General features: G+C 42.3%; 1 protein-coding gene across 4 annotated transcripts in view; it reads right to left on the bottom strand.

Moving 5' to 3' along the window:
* Nucleotides 1–5,855: 5,855 nt before the first annotated feature.
* The window catches only part of sema6cb (semaphorin 6Cb), a 147,190-nt gene continuing 138,623 nt past the window's right edge, over nt 5,856–14,422 (bottom strand). For all 4 annotated transcript variants that reach the window (XM_004560163.5, XM_004560165.5, XM_004560166.5 and 1 more), the window contains one exon: nt 5,856–9,972. In XM_004560163.5, coding sequence (XP_004560220.1) covers nt 8,642–9,972 — 1,331 coding nt within the window. In that variant the 3' untranslated portion in view covers nt 5,856–8,641. The remainder of the gene's footprint in view (nt 9,973–14,422) is intronic.

The raw sequence follows: 14,422 nt of genomic DNA, 5'->3' as shown, positions 1-14,422 counted from the left end.
ATGTGGGGAATAGAAAGTCATTACTGGTGCATACCATGACTCCCCTGTATTTTTTGTAAGGGCAGAGGGTTATGGGGAAGGTGCAAGAGGTCACGCTGGAATGGTCGACAACACAAAACACATTTAAAAATCCATGGAGTCACCAGTCAGACAGATTAGGAGAGGTAGAGGACCGAGTACAGTAATTGGAAAGGTTTTTTTTCTGTCAGTCACACCATTTTTTCACTTTCTTATTCTGCTTTTTCTTTTTGTGGACATCTAAAGTGCAAACAAGGTGAAAGTCCATAATTGGATTAGAGATCAAAATATTTTGCAGGAGAATGTCTCAGGGGTATTTGGCCATGTTCATTTTCACACCACAAAGCAAAACATACAAACAAAGAAATGACAATGTCATACGTACTTTAAAGTTGTACAGTCTTAAGAGAGATGGAGAGATCGAGATGTAGCTCCAGGCAAGAAAGAGCCCCATTTTTAGGTTTCAGAAGACGATGTGCAAAACGCAGAGAAAAGTAGCAATCAGAACGGAACGAGAACTGAAAAAACTAAAACATTAAAAAAAACAAAAAAACATTAAACATCAAATAGAAAACTGGTTTTTTTTTTTCATTCCATCAAAAGTTCATCTCACACAAAAATTTGCTTACACAATCTGAGTTGAAATCTAAGCATTTGGTTGATTTCTAATAAAATGAATATAAAAATTGTGAAGAAAGGTCTGAAAATATAAGTGATTAGTTTCTTGCAGCGAGTTCAGTGTGCTAGAAGTTAATATTATTTGGCATTTTTAATGTATTTCAGGCTGAAGATCATAGAATTCCCATATGAAGTGCAGGATATGCCTCGCCTTTATAAAAAACAAAACAAAAAAACAATGTATTGAATCTTCCTCTTAAAACACAAATAGTTATTTAAACTTCATGCTGGATTGTATCACAATAATATCAATATGTGAGGGTAGAATTACCAAAAGTTGAATTATAAAGGTGGGTGATGGGCTCCCGGTGGGTGATGGGCTCCGCCAAGGCTGCCCTTTGTCTCCGGTTCTGTTCATAATTTTTATGGACAGGATTTCTAGGCGCAGCCAAGTGGCGGAGGGCTTTCGCTTTGGTGGCCTCAGAATCTCATCTCTGATTTTTGCAGATGATGTGGTTCTGTTGGCTTCATCGGGTGAGGGCCTCCAGCTCGCACTGGAGCGGTTCGCAGCCGAGTGTAACGCAGCGGGAATGAGGATCAGCACCTCCAAATCTGAGGCCATGGTTCTCAGCCGGAAAAGGGTGGAGTGCCCACTCCGGGTCGGGGATGAGTTCCTGCCCCAAGTGGAGGAGTTCAAGTATCTCGGGGTCTTGTTCGCGAGTGATGGGAGAAGGGAGCTGGAGATCGACAGACGGATTGGGGCTGCGGCTGCAGTAATGCGGACGCTGCACCGGTCCGTCGTGGTGAAGAGGGAGCTGAGTGTAAAAGCGAAGCTCTCAATTTACCGGTCGATCTACGTCCCTACCCTCACCTATGGCCACGAGCTGTGGGTAGTGACCGAAAGAATGAGATCGCGGATACAAGCGGCGGAAATGAGCTTCCTCCGAAGGGTGGCTGGCCTCTCCCTTAGAGATAGGGTGAGAAGTTCGGCCATCCGGGAGGGGCTTAGAGTAGAGCAGCTGCTGCTCCACATCGAAAGGAGCCAGCTGAGGTGGTTCGGGCATCTGGCAAGGATGCCCCCTGGGCGCCTCCTGGGCGAGGTGTTCCAGGCATGTCCCACCGGGAGGAGGCCCCGGGGCAGACCCAGGACACGCTGGAGAGATTATATCTCTCGGCTGGCCTGGGAACGCCTTGGTATTCCCCCGGACAAGCTGGAGGAGGTGGCTGGGGAGAGGGAGGTCTGGACCTCTTTGCTTAGGCTGCTACCCCCGCGACCCGACCTCGGATAAGCGGATGAAGATGGATGGATGGATGGATGGATGGATGAATTATAAAGGAAGAATTTCAGTGAAAATGATTTTTGTGCTTATGGAATAGACTCAAATACTAGCTCCAGTGGAGACTTAATGCTATCACCACTTGTTCATTCTCAGAAGCCATTTGATTTGAAACATGCTTGAGAAAAGCTTGACCTCTCTGGGACTACCGGTCATCGACAGCCGTGTTGCTGGAATCCAGTGATTATGGTGCGGCTAATCGCGGTCCATTATCCAGCCCGAGTTCAATGTCCAACTGCAACAAACACCTCCATCTGTCAGCCACCTCTTCTCACGGGCAGGGATCTCACACTGGAACAGGTATGATTATCTAATAGACTGCGGGGAGGATAATTGCATAAACTAATCAATACCACCTCATTAGGAGAACAGTTTTGGCTAAAAGGTCAATCGCAGCACCCATCACAGTCCTTTAACTGTATATATTAAGGGGAAGACATCATTTTACTTAAATGCCAAGCGCGGTTTAATGCATTTACAGGAGGCAGCAGACATCAGTCTGAGGGACGTTACAGTAAAGTGAAGCTTGCAGACTTCCTTGAAAAGGTAGCAAAGCTGCTTTAATAGCTTTGTTTTGTTGCTGCTGCAAGTCTTTTACATTGGTAATCAGCCTCTGCAAATCCCGCATTCACACTGCAGGAGATTGTGGAGGGTTCGGCTAAAAACACAATGTAAGCATGATCGAAAATATTTGTTCGCAATGTTTCAAAGATTATCTCAAGCAGATAACTCACCTGAAATACATTTGTCAGTTTGATTCACATAAAATTACAGGGGAAAAATAAAGTTAAAGTCATTAGGAACTATTTACCAACAAGGAAGTAGGCAAGCAACCTTAACCTGGGAGAATAATCCCAATATTACTCAATAGCCATACAACACTTGCGGCAAGTATGAATCTTTTTGTTATGTTGCAAATAGACTGTTCACAGTACTTTTAGTCAGACTGGTGTGGTGGTTAAAATGACTATCACAGAACCAAAATAAATCTCACACATGGCGTTTCCATCAACAGTAACTCAGCAGAAATGTCTCTCAACATGACCCTGAACCTCCTTGCTGTTTACTCACTGTAGGGGTGCAATCACAACATGATTGTTTATTAACTTACGTAATAGCCTGCAAGGATTCGGTTATTCAATGTGAGTCAGCATTTAAATTCAGATTTACTTCTACAAACACCACACAGCTTCTTTTTTTTTTCTTTCAGACTCGTGAAAATGACACTATTTGCTTTCCTGTGATGAGTTGAAATATAGATCTGCAAACAAGTCAGCTGCTTTAAAGTCCACTCAACTTTAAACAGAAGCCTAGTGCTTACCTCATACCTGAGAAGTCAAACCTTTGTAAGTACTTTTGACTCACCATGTTCGGTGAAAACCACACGCAGCACACCGACACAAACACCTCATACCAACTGTGAAGCACGGTGGTGGAAAGGGGATGATTTGGGTTCATTTTGCAGCCACAGTATCTGGACACCTTGCAGTCATTGAGGCATGAACTCCTCTGTATACCAAACTATTCTAGAGTGAATGTGAGGTCATCTGTCTGAAAGTTGGTTATGTAACAGGACATGAACAAAACTGTGTCTTTCAATGTGAAAAACTGATGAAGTCAGAGATAAAATGACTACTTCAAGTTCTTGTTGCTGAAATTCAATCATTGGGTGTACTTAGTTTTTCATGCACTGCTTCTGCATGTTGGCTTACTATTTGTTAAATTAATGATAAAATGTTGTCATATGTATGTCACCTTTATTCAGCTGAGGTTGTTTTTAAATCATTTTGGAACCTGTAATGTCCTGATAGGTTAAACCCTAGAATTGAAGGAGGGGGAACAGTGCATGTCATTTATATTGATTTAGCTCGCCTAAAATTTGAGATTATATCCCTGCAGCTGTAAAAAAAAAAAAAAAAGAAAAAAGGAAGTATGTTTGTTTTCCCTCTTCCTGGGAGCACGGATGGAATTGGCTCGCTGTTTGGACATGGATCATGGCTGTTTCCTGTGGTGCTTTGTGCTGTTATTTATCACAAGAACTCACTAAAATCTGTTTTGTTGTTATTATTTAAAGCTTTCACTGGGGAATTAATTTGTTTGAAGACATTTCATAAAGAAAAAAGAAAAAAAATCCTCTACTTTTGTTGCTTTTCCAAGTACTTTTGGAGTACGTTTCATCTCACTCGGGTTGCTGTGCCAGACTCTAATGGGCTCATCACTGCCCCCTGTGTATTGAAACAATTAGTATATTGGTTCTTACTGGAGATGGCAGTTGAAATCACATGTTGGATTTCTCTGTACTAAAAGCACAAATTAAATTGATGCTTAGTATATCTTGTACTCTAAATCCCAGAGACACAGAAAAACATTTTATTTCCCAGAACCACTGAAAAAATTCCTTTAAAAAAAACAAACAAACATCGTTCATCCACACACAAAAAACAAATCACTTGCTTCTTGACTGACATCCAAATTTTACATCTATATCTCTCAGACATCACAAGACATGGGACAGAATATGCACTTAGTAGAGAGAGCAAACAGATCCAAGATGCATACTACTACACACTGCTCAAAAAAATTATAGGAATACTTTGACAACATTTCCGAGTTCAATGGGAATAAGAATTTTGCTGGGTGTTTGTACTGATATGGACTGGGTAATGTGTTAGGGGGGAAAAAGGATGCCACACTGTTTGATGCAAATTAAAATCATCAACTTACATAGGGCTGAATTCAAAGACTGCCAGAAAACCCAAGCGAAAAAAATGATGTATGCTTGGTTATTTTGCCAAAATTTTATTTCAGCAACTCAAAATGGGACTTTGTAAAGCACCCAAGTTCTATAGGGTCTGATGATGAGTCATCACTGATGATGGGTCTAAGGATTTCATCCCAATATCTAATAGCAACCGGGGCACAGTTGCTTATCATAGAGAGCTCTGTAAATCTCTTTGTAGATATGCCTCCCCAGACCAAATTGGTAATGCTGGACGATGTTTAAGGCAGCATAACACTCTCCACAGCTTCTCCAGACCCTTTCACATATCTCAGATGTGCTCAGGGTGAACCCGCTCTTATCTGTGAAAAGCACAGGGACCAGGGCTTTTCACCAATACCGGTAAACCAATTGGCCATCATGGCGCCGGGCAGGAAGCACGGGGCCCACTAGAAGACACTGGACAGTCAGGTCACTCTCATAAAGTCTGTTTCTAATTGTTTGGTCAGAGACATTCACACCAGTGACCTGTTGGAGGTCATTTTGCAGCTCGGGCAGTGCTCATCCTGTTTCTCTTTGCACAAAGAAGCAAACAGCAGTCCTGCTGATAGGTTAAAGACTTTCTATGGCCCTGTCCAGCTCTCCTAGAGTAACTGCCAGTCTCCAGGAATCATCTCCATTCTCTTGAGATTGCACTGGGAGAAAATGGACTACCTATCAAACCTCTGTAGGGTCCGGGATCGCCTCATGCTACAAACACTGACAAATGCAAAACTAGTGAAAAAATAAACAGGAAAAAAATGTAAGTCGCATCCACCTCTAAGACCACACTTTTATTTTGCACAAGTTGTTAATTTCATTAACAGTAAAGCAGCTGAGACTGATTAACAACTCCTCGACCTACTCCCTTGTCACAAGGTCAAACTGCTTGATACAATACTCTGATTAGAAAAGTGTTTCTTTAATTTTTGAGCAGTGTATCTATTATAATATACAGTCTCAAAGTATAGTTTGAATTACCATCTCACCTAAACATTTCTGCCTCAGAGATGAGCTACTGGTTTATCTGCTACTGCAATTGCTATTCTTGTTTTCAGACTTTGTGTATGACCATCAACGATGTTACCGGGATTATTTTGACACATTGACCAGTGAAACGTTCATCATATTTTCCATTTTATTCCTAGTATAAGAGACATACAATGATATTCTGTGAGACCAAATTCATAGTAAGTCAAGAGGCAAAGCCTGGAAATCAAACGGAGAAAAACATAATACTGAATCAATGAGACCTCGCCCAGATAGAATGTATTTACACCAAATCAAATACTGATAGAACTTTTAAGAGGCGAGACCGTCCCCATTTCCGTACAATCTGTTAACCGGCAGATTAAAAACAAACAAACAAATTACCAAAAAAACAAACAAAAAAAATAGACCAAAACAGAAAAATAAATCCATTGAAACACTGTAGCTGCCACAATTCCTCTTATGAAACACTGCCGCCCCAACCCCAAATCAAGTTGGATGTTTTTTATTTGCCGTCTGAAAGGCTATTTAATGCTCTGCTGCCTGTTAATTACCAAATCAACTTTTTTTCCTTACAAATGTTAGGTACTTTTCCTTAATTTACTGAAGCTGGAGTAGTGTGAATGGTAAACTTTACACTGGGTCAAATGAGCTCTGGGAAATTTCAATCAATAAACACCATTTTCAGATACAGTAAATAGCATAGTGCTGTTTTCACAGAATAGATTACGGTTCCAGCCAACCGTGGTCAAAGCGACTCTCCTGAAAAGTACAACAGTTGAGTTTTGAAGGGGTGATATGTCTGAGGCACAGCCGGCTGGCATCACCATTAATGAGGTGAAAATCCTCAGCAGTGTTTGGCAGCACGGTCACCTGCGAACCGGTTCCACAATCACTTCCCAAGTATCGATCCAAGAGACAATCTCAGCCTGTCGGATCAGAGTTCATTGCACTGCTCCATATTTCTTGTCCATGTTTTGAAATTCAACACCCGGTGGCACCACTAGGTCAACATTTACAGCAGTAACCATTGTAGAAGTCATGCTACATGCCACCAACCTGGATTTATTTTCATACAGAACTGAAACCGTATGGTTTCACACACTTGCTAAAACATATATCCTGACATTCAAAACTCAAGCAAGACACACTTTTTCCTCCCATAAGGTAAATGCAACTTCTACAATGGCTACTCATCTGTAGGTGATAACTTTAAGAGGAACTGTGAACTGCTCCTTTAGAAACCCAAGAAGATAATACTACAAAAAACAAAAACGTAACAATGGCACCTACAAGGAAATCGACACCCAGGTGAAAGTGACAGTATACAGTCAAACCTGAATGTCTGCAGTCTCAGGCTTTGTACTTGCTGTGTCCCACACTCGCATTAAAAACCTGTAGGCTCACACTTTTGGGATGAAAACAAAAGAAAAGCGAAAAACGAAGGGTTTCATTCCAAAACAATGCTGAAAAAAGGGTACTAGTTATTTTACGTCGATTAAAAAAAAAATTAGATAATTTACAAAATATTAGCCTACTTTGTAAAAAAAATTATAGTCAATATATGACATAAAATATGATTTATTAGTGGGTGTTACAGTCAAACTATTAATTCAGTTAATTAGAACCGATGAGAAATATCTTATTCTGGAATGAAACTCTTCACATATACAATAGATACTGTATGACACATACTGACAACCATAGAAAAATCAAACACCTACAATATACTGTAGCATAGTTGCCATCTGAGCCCCTTGCATTGACCCCTAAGCCCATGTCACACACTATTATTAAATAAGGCACACATTTACACATACAGTTAAAATTTGGCTAGTAATTATTCCTTTATTTACAACCAATAGCCACAGAGTTAATAATTATGATAACTGCAGTCTGTTCGATGTTCAGTGTTCATTCTCCTAACACCAGACGGCAAGACGTGTTTGTCTTGTCCTCTTTGGGTCCAAAAAATTTCAGAGAAACATGTTGGTTGTTTCCATTTCAAAGAATATTAGACCCACTAGAGTTGCGGAGCACCAATGTTGTCGAAACATTCTTGAAGAACTTAAATGGACCCGAATGTTGTCACCTGACATCAGCTGGGACAGGAAAAAATAAAAGAGAAGGCGAGTGTAGCTGCTTTGTTGAAGTATTTCCTTTGTCTTGTCATTGTGACCAAATTTGAATTGGTGTCTGGAGCCAAATGACAACATTTGATGAACATTTGATGCCCCTAAGATATTTCTTAGGGCTTGGGCGGGGGGATCGTTTGATATGCCCAAAGATGAGAGAGTATAGTAAGGCAAAGACATAACTACTTTCAGGGGATTTTTTTTTTTTTTTTTTTTAACCACAGGTTACACATACTGCATATGTATATGTATACATATACGGTGTAAATATAAACACACATATATATACACACACATGCATAATATAAACACATTCGAGGGTGGGGTGGGTGGGGACCGGATACCAACACTACATCAGAAAAGGTTAAGCAAAAGCATGAATCTAAGCGAGCCTCGAGCTTTTAAGTCTTCAAGATGACTGATGTGTCAAGTTTTTCCAACATCAACGTGTCCAAAAACGGAGTTGCATTGTAAATCCACATTGAGGACATTGGCAGCCTAATATAAGGAGGTGGCATCACGTCACCCAAGTAAGCGGTTCTATAATAAGCAAGTAGCTAAGCAATACCAATATGGTACAAAGATATTCGTTGGACAAAAAGAAGCGGCAAAAAACAAGTTTGGTTGAGGCTTTTGTCCACAGTGACACTGGTGCCACACAGTTGGTTGCGTTTTCAGGTAAAGGTCTGCAACCCCAAACTCACTGCATTTCTTCAAAGTTTCTTACAGATGACACAATGAGGGGAGGGGGGGAGGCTCCTTCTCTTAGTCCAAGAGCATACCCCTCAGTAGTTGAACTTTCCCTGTTCATTGACTGGGGATGTGGCAGGTATGAACAAGGGCTTGGGAGGGACGTCAGGTTTGAGAGAAGCTGCCCGACGGACGATCGCACCCCTGTGTGGAACCTCTTGCTGTTCTCCATTATAACTGTGCTGACGTGCCAGGTATCCATTGGGAAGCAGGGGATAGTGAACCTCACACGCGCTGCCCGTCGAGTTCATCCGCGCCAAAAGGGGAGGTGGCTGGTGGGGCCCGCCATTTCGTTGGCTGAAGCTGTGTTGGCGAGGGATCATTCCTCCTCCCCCTCCTCCTACTACTCCACCTCCGTTGGGCATTTTGGTGGCTGCAGCAATCAGTGATTGCCTTTGGGAGGAATGCCTCCTCTCCAAGGTAGACTGGTGGTGCATGGGAATGTCTGGGGGAACATCCATGCGACGGGTGAGGCTGTCACGTGGTAAAGTGGATGAGCTGTAGTAGGGGGCTGATTCTGTCTCAGGTATCTGAGGTTGGATACGGTTGGCAAAGACTAGCTGGCCTCCACCTCCGCTGGCCATCAGACCAGATGGGCTCATTAGCTGAGAGTTCTTGCTGCCGCTAGCCTCGTGGATGTGCTTCAGAAGCTCATCGAGTGAGGTTACTTCCATCACCTTCTGAGAGTAGCCAGCGTAAGGCTGCTGAGACAACACACGCTCAACATTGTGGATTTTGCGTTCATCGGGATGAAGGTGTCCGGCTGCTGACTGGCTATTAGACAGTCCATGGGAGTAAGGGAAGACCTGCTGGTGAAGCAGGGCAGAGCTGGGCCTGGAGCCAATATTATGGGACTTTGGTTCCTTGGCATTGTTGCAGTTCTGATTCTTCTCCCACTGGTTCTTGAATGCTTTCATGCTCTTAATTGGCAGCTCTGGGGTCGAGTCTGGTGTAGGCAGACCAGAGAGCTCTGAGGAATGGTGGAGTTGGTGATGCTGGGCATGGACCAAGTCTCCCATTGTCATTCCATGATGACCGTTTCTCCTCGATGGGTGATGCTCCTTACTGTTGGCGAAGAAAGAGTTGTAGATCTTGGGAGATGACACCTCCAGCTTGTCGTCCTTACTTTGGTTGTCCAGGAGGCCATTGAGCTTGGCCAGGCTGCGCAGTGATAGAGCATGTGGGATTGGGGCTTCGGGGTCTTTCGACAACTTCTTGGTCTTGTGGCTTGTGTGATTACAGTAGCATGAAACCAGGAAGCCAGAGAGGAAGGCACCAAGGACAAAGGCCACCAAAACACAAGCAATCAGAAGAGTATAATGGACACTAGGACTGGGTTTGTCTTGCTCTGGAGGTCGCCTCACACCTTAAAACAGATGAAAAGAGAAAAAGGTACTCCAGTTAGTTTTTCTGACTGAGCCAGAAGGTTTAAAAAAATAAAAAAAAATTTTCAAGAGCTAATATAGGTCAAGCAACAGCTGGGACAGACAGGTTGTGTTTACAGGAGCTTCACTATGTGGGGAAACAGCATGGGAGGGGTGTTTGAACTAAGCTCTTGGCTTCCTTTCCTTCCACTGTTAATAGATGAATACAGCCTTTCTTTCTTGGACTTGTGCTTTCACCTCAGACAGGCAGAGGCCAAGAGCTCCCCAGTCAGTGAGGAATCAACTCTGAAATGAGTTAGAGCTTTAAATATTGATGGGAGCACAGCAGCAGGAACCTGATGTCATTTTCACAGACTTCGCCTTCCAATGCGAGGATCAGGAGCGAGAGCACCTGGTACGATGAACGAGCCAAAAATAACAGGTCTATTCAATAGCTCACCGAGTCTGGCACCTTTGCCAACACAGACTCAAATGAGGTTGTCAAATTCTTTCAAAATGAAGCTGAGGGGACAGTTTGCGAAACAGCACACCAAGAACACAAGGACATTAGCTAAGGTAAATCTACCATGTAACTGTCCTTTGGAGCTGTGACCCAAGCACCGTGATTGCCTAATGGCGTGAAAGGCAGGGATGATAAGGAGAGAGAAACCTGCCACCTCTTGTAATCAGAGCTCATTTGCAAGAGGCTGTTGCCATCTGTGGTGACAGACCCTTCTCTCTGCCCTTAATGACAGTTCTGCGAAACTGATTAGTCTGCAGAGGGGGACAGCTGAGCTGAACTGAAAACAGAGAAGAATGCAGGTGCTCCCCACAAGCTAAATTCAGCAGCACATGAAAGCTTAGTGGAGGAATTAAAATGGAAAACAATTATATCTAAATCAGCCTTGATGATAGTTTATAAGGCGTTTAAAGAGCGATTTGTGGATGAGTATTAAGGCAGCCAGTTCAGTTATTAGGTCTGCATTATAAATAGTTTTAATATTTACTTTACTTTTAAAACTTAGAGAAATTAAAATTCCTCTCAGAAAAATGAATAATAAACAGAAAAGCAATCAGGGATCAGTGAAGCAATCTGGCATTGTGACAATGGTATATAACATATTGTGATTTGTATAGACAGTAACGTCTCTTGATTGCTAGGAAAGTTAACAAGCATGTGCAGTTTTAGGATATCATCTTAGTCTGCCAGGGAGTCACGAAGAGAACCCGAGTTCTCTGCCAGTCTTAGAGGATATCGGTTTTGACACTAAAGGACTTTTACTTTTTAGTATGGTGAAGAGCAGGAAGAAAACCGCCTACATAACATTATTAAAGGCAATAACTATGTGTTAGGAGAGTCAAAAAGGGCCTTTCTGACTGTGTTTATGGAATTAGAGGGAAATATTGTAAGATATTACACAGAGAAAATCTGATCAGAGACTCGCTAAGTTTCAGTTAAATCTCTGCACAAATGCACAAGAGACAAAAGCACAAATGAGTGGAATCTAAATTCATTTTCTTAAGCCTCAAAAGAGACCACGGTAACTACACTACACATGACAAGGAAAGACGAGCAATTTGCCTCCTGTCATCATTACAACTTTAATTTGACAGAATCTCATTACAACAGTGGACTGATATGCTGAAATAATAATCAAACAAGATTTATCTCTCTTCACAACGGAGCTGTATGTACAGTTTCTAGCAATTTGTGTTTGGAGAAAGACTCAATTATTTAGGTCATGAAGTTAAAAGAAGCGAAAAAGTTTCACTTCTTTTATGTGAACTGAGCAGGTGTGCTTGTAAAAGCGTACCATCCCTTCATAATGTATCACTGCATTCATTGTGAGGGGTGATTTACCATCGTTTGCCCAGCTGAAGGATTCTGTGGTGCACTAATCTTTTTGGAAATAATGCTTTTAATAGAGCTTCCAATTAAAAATTCTCAGTTTTTAGCCATTTATTCTTATGACTGCTTCAACTTATGACCGCATTAAAAAGTCATAAATCATAATTGCAATCCCAGTGGGCGAGGCAATCAGGAGTGATGCTGCAGTGAGCCCATTAATACCACTTCTTTTAATCTTGGGCATTTCTTTCAATCAGCTTTGCAGCATCAGTATGATTCCAAGATTTTGGATCTAACTGATGTGTTCCCTGGCGGCGTGCAGCTTTTGTAATGAGTGGTAAAACTCTGCTCTCATCTCGGTGTGCACTTTGTCTCCCGTCACCCCCGTGGCTTCCCCGTGGCTGTGAGTCATCTTCTCCCTCTGGACCACGACACCCTCCTCAGTGTCTGTGCTTACAGGCTTATAGCGATGTTCCTCCTGGTTGAGGGCTATGAGTCAAGTGCCACAGCAGGAGGTAAAACACACAGCTGAGGTAAACAAACCCAGAACCTATGAATGGCCTGTCACAACATGTTTCATGAGCAGGCTGAATAACTCAATCAGTGGGTATGTGGGACATATGGTGCCACCGGTCACAGTGAAATTAATACCCGGTGAATCATACCAACAGCCTGGCGAGCAGCTAGGTGGCGGACAGGAAGTGCTCGCCAACTTTACCTACTGAATTTGCACCACTTCACGAAACAGTGTGTGCAACTAAATAAATATGTAGTTCAAAAAAAGTCTTTATTGGGAGGGGGGGGGGGTCGCCCCATGTTAACGGAGTTTTACACTAATTACACAGCTCTCCATCAGTGTTCCTCTCCAACGTTGTCACATTATATTTTTGTGTCAACTCAACATGGACTTGGCTCAGCGGTGGCTTAATATAGCAGTACCCCAAGTCTGCCAAAAGGTAAAAAGACAGATGGCTGCATGTGTCGAGGCAAAGGAGAGAAGGAGCGAGAGACGGATGTTGATAGCCAGGAAAAAAAAAAATAACTGAAGAGAAAGATGAAGGAATGAAATTCAACCTTGGTTGCAGGGGGGGAGGTGAATTTGTGGGGACCCAAGGATCCAAGACACAGGGGAGCAAGTGTAAAAGAAAAAGAAGAGGACCAAAATAAAAAATAAAAAGACTGAGAGGGAGCAAATGTATGTGAGAAGAATTAAAAGAAGAAGACTGGGAGAGAGGCAGAGTGAGAGATGCAGACTTGACGGGGTGAGTGACAGACCGTCACTCTGCTGGGTTTTGAAGCCTGGTGCTCTGCGGCATCTGTGATACGGATGGAGAACAAGCCTCGCGTTCCTCCACAGTGCCGTAGGAAGAGAAGCACTTTATGATTGCATCCATATTGTTAAAAATAGATAGCACGGCAGGTTATGTAAACAGGCAGATTTTACATAGCGCTGCCTGTGCCACGTCTTACTAATTGGTGCTGGTTTTTGCACGAGGGGAAACAAAGTAAGGAGGGCTTACTGTTGATAGGTGTGTTTTAAGAGTTTCCCTTTTTTTCCCTGCAGGTGATAAAGGAGAGTTTGAAAACAAATTACAATGGAAGTGACAATTTATCTTAGGAGTGCGCGATTAAATAAATGGATCCTGTCTTTGCAAGCTCTCAAATCGACTTCATTAACAAACACCCATAAGCTTTTCCATGACACCAATTACCGGTAATCTGAACCCTTTGAAGTTTCACACTTGCTCAATTGTGAAAATTTCCTTTTGCATGTCTTGCAGGACATTAAAGCATTAGCACTCTACAAAACTTGAATTTTAAATATTAAATATAAAGAGGGACTGAATACCAACACTGTCAAGGTCAGATGCATAATAATTCAGAGCTTTTTCTCTCACGCACAACTTTTCCAGTGGAGAAGGCTTTTCTCAAGGGTGTGTTTAAATGCTTTGTAACCTGGAAAACAATTTATGTTCTATTTTTTTCGTATCAAGTGAAGACGTTCCAAAATAGCCCTAATTAGTTTCTGCTTTCTGCAAGCTTACAAGTGCATGTAATTGTTCTGTTAATGGCTACTCCATCCCAATGAGAAGCCAATGAGACAAAATTGCCCCAGGCTTCATAGACAAGCATTGCCCCCCGTCTGCTAATGCTTCCACACCAAAAATAACAATTTAACTCTTGAGAGACACCCTGAGGTTGAAGATCGGAACAAATTAATTATTTGCCTTTTTTCAAGTCTGTGTGAAAAGCAGAGCAGCTCTGCCCCACTGCTGTGAGCTTTTAGTAATTTGACATTTTTAATACTTGATGTCTGCACACTGACAGACATGGTTAGCAAATGGAGCATGATTGTGCGCATCAGTGTGCGTGTCCACACAGATACACTGAATATCCGGGCTGTATGTGTGCAGGGCTCTGGCTGTTGACAGAGTGAATTCAATCATGTACACTTGTTATTAGGCATTTGCATAATATTCCACCTCAGTGCTCAGCCAATTGGATGCGGTTTAATATATGCACACGAGCTAAGGTGATATGGTGTAATGTAACAGATCCATTCCAATTGAAAAGTAGTTGTAATGAGCGCTGCATTTCATTCC

This window comes from Maylandia zebra, linkage group LG11 (assembly GCF_041146795.1).
Source record: "Maylandia zebra isolate NMK-2024a linkage group LG11, Mzebra_GT3a, whole genome shotgun sequence".
Classification (NCBI taxonomy): Eukaryota; Metazoa; Chordata; class Actinopteri; order Cichliformes; family Cichlidae; genus Maylandia; species Maylandia zebra.
The sequence above is the reverse complement of the archived record's forward strand: the minus strand, read 5'-3'. Positions and strand labels throughout refer to the sequence as shown.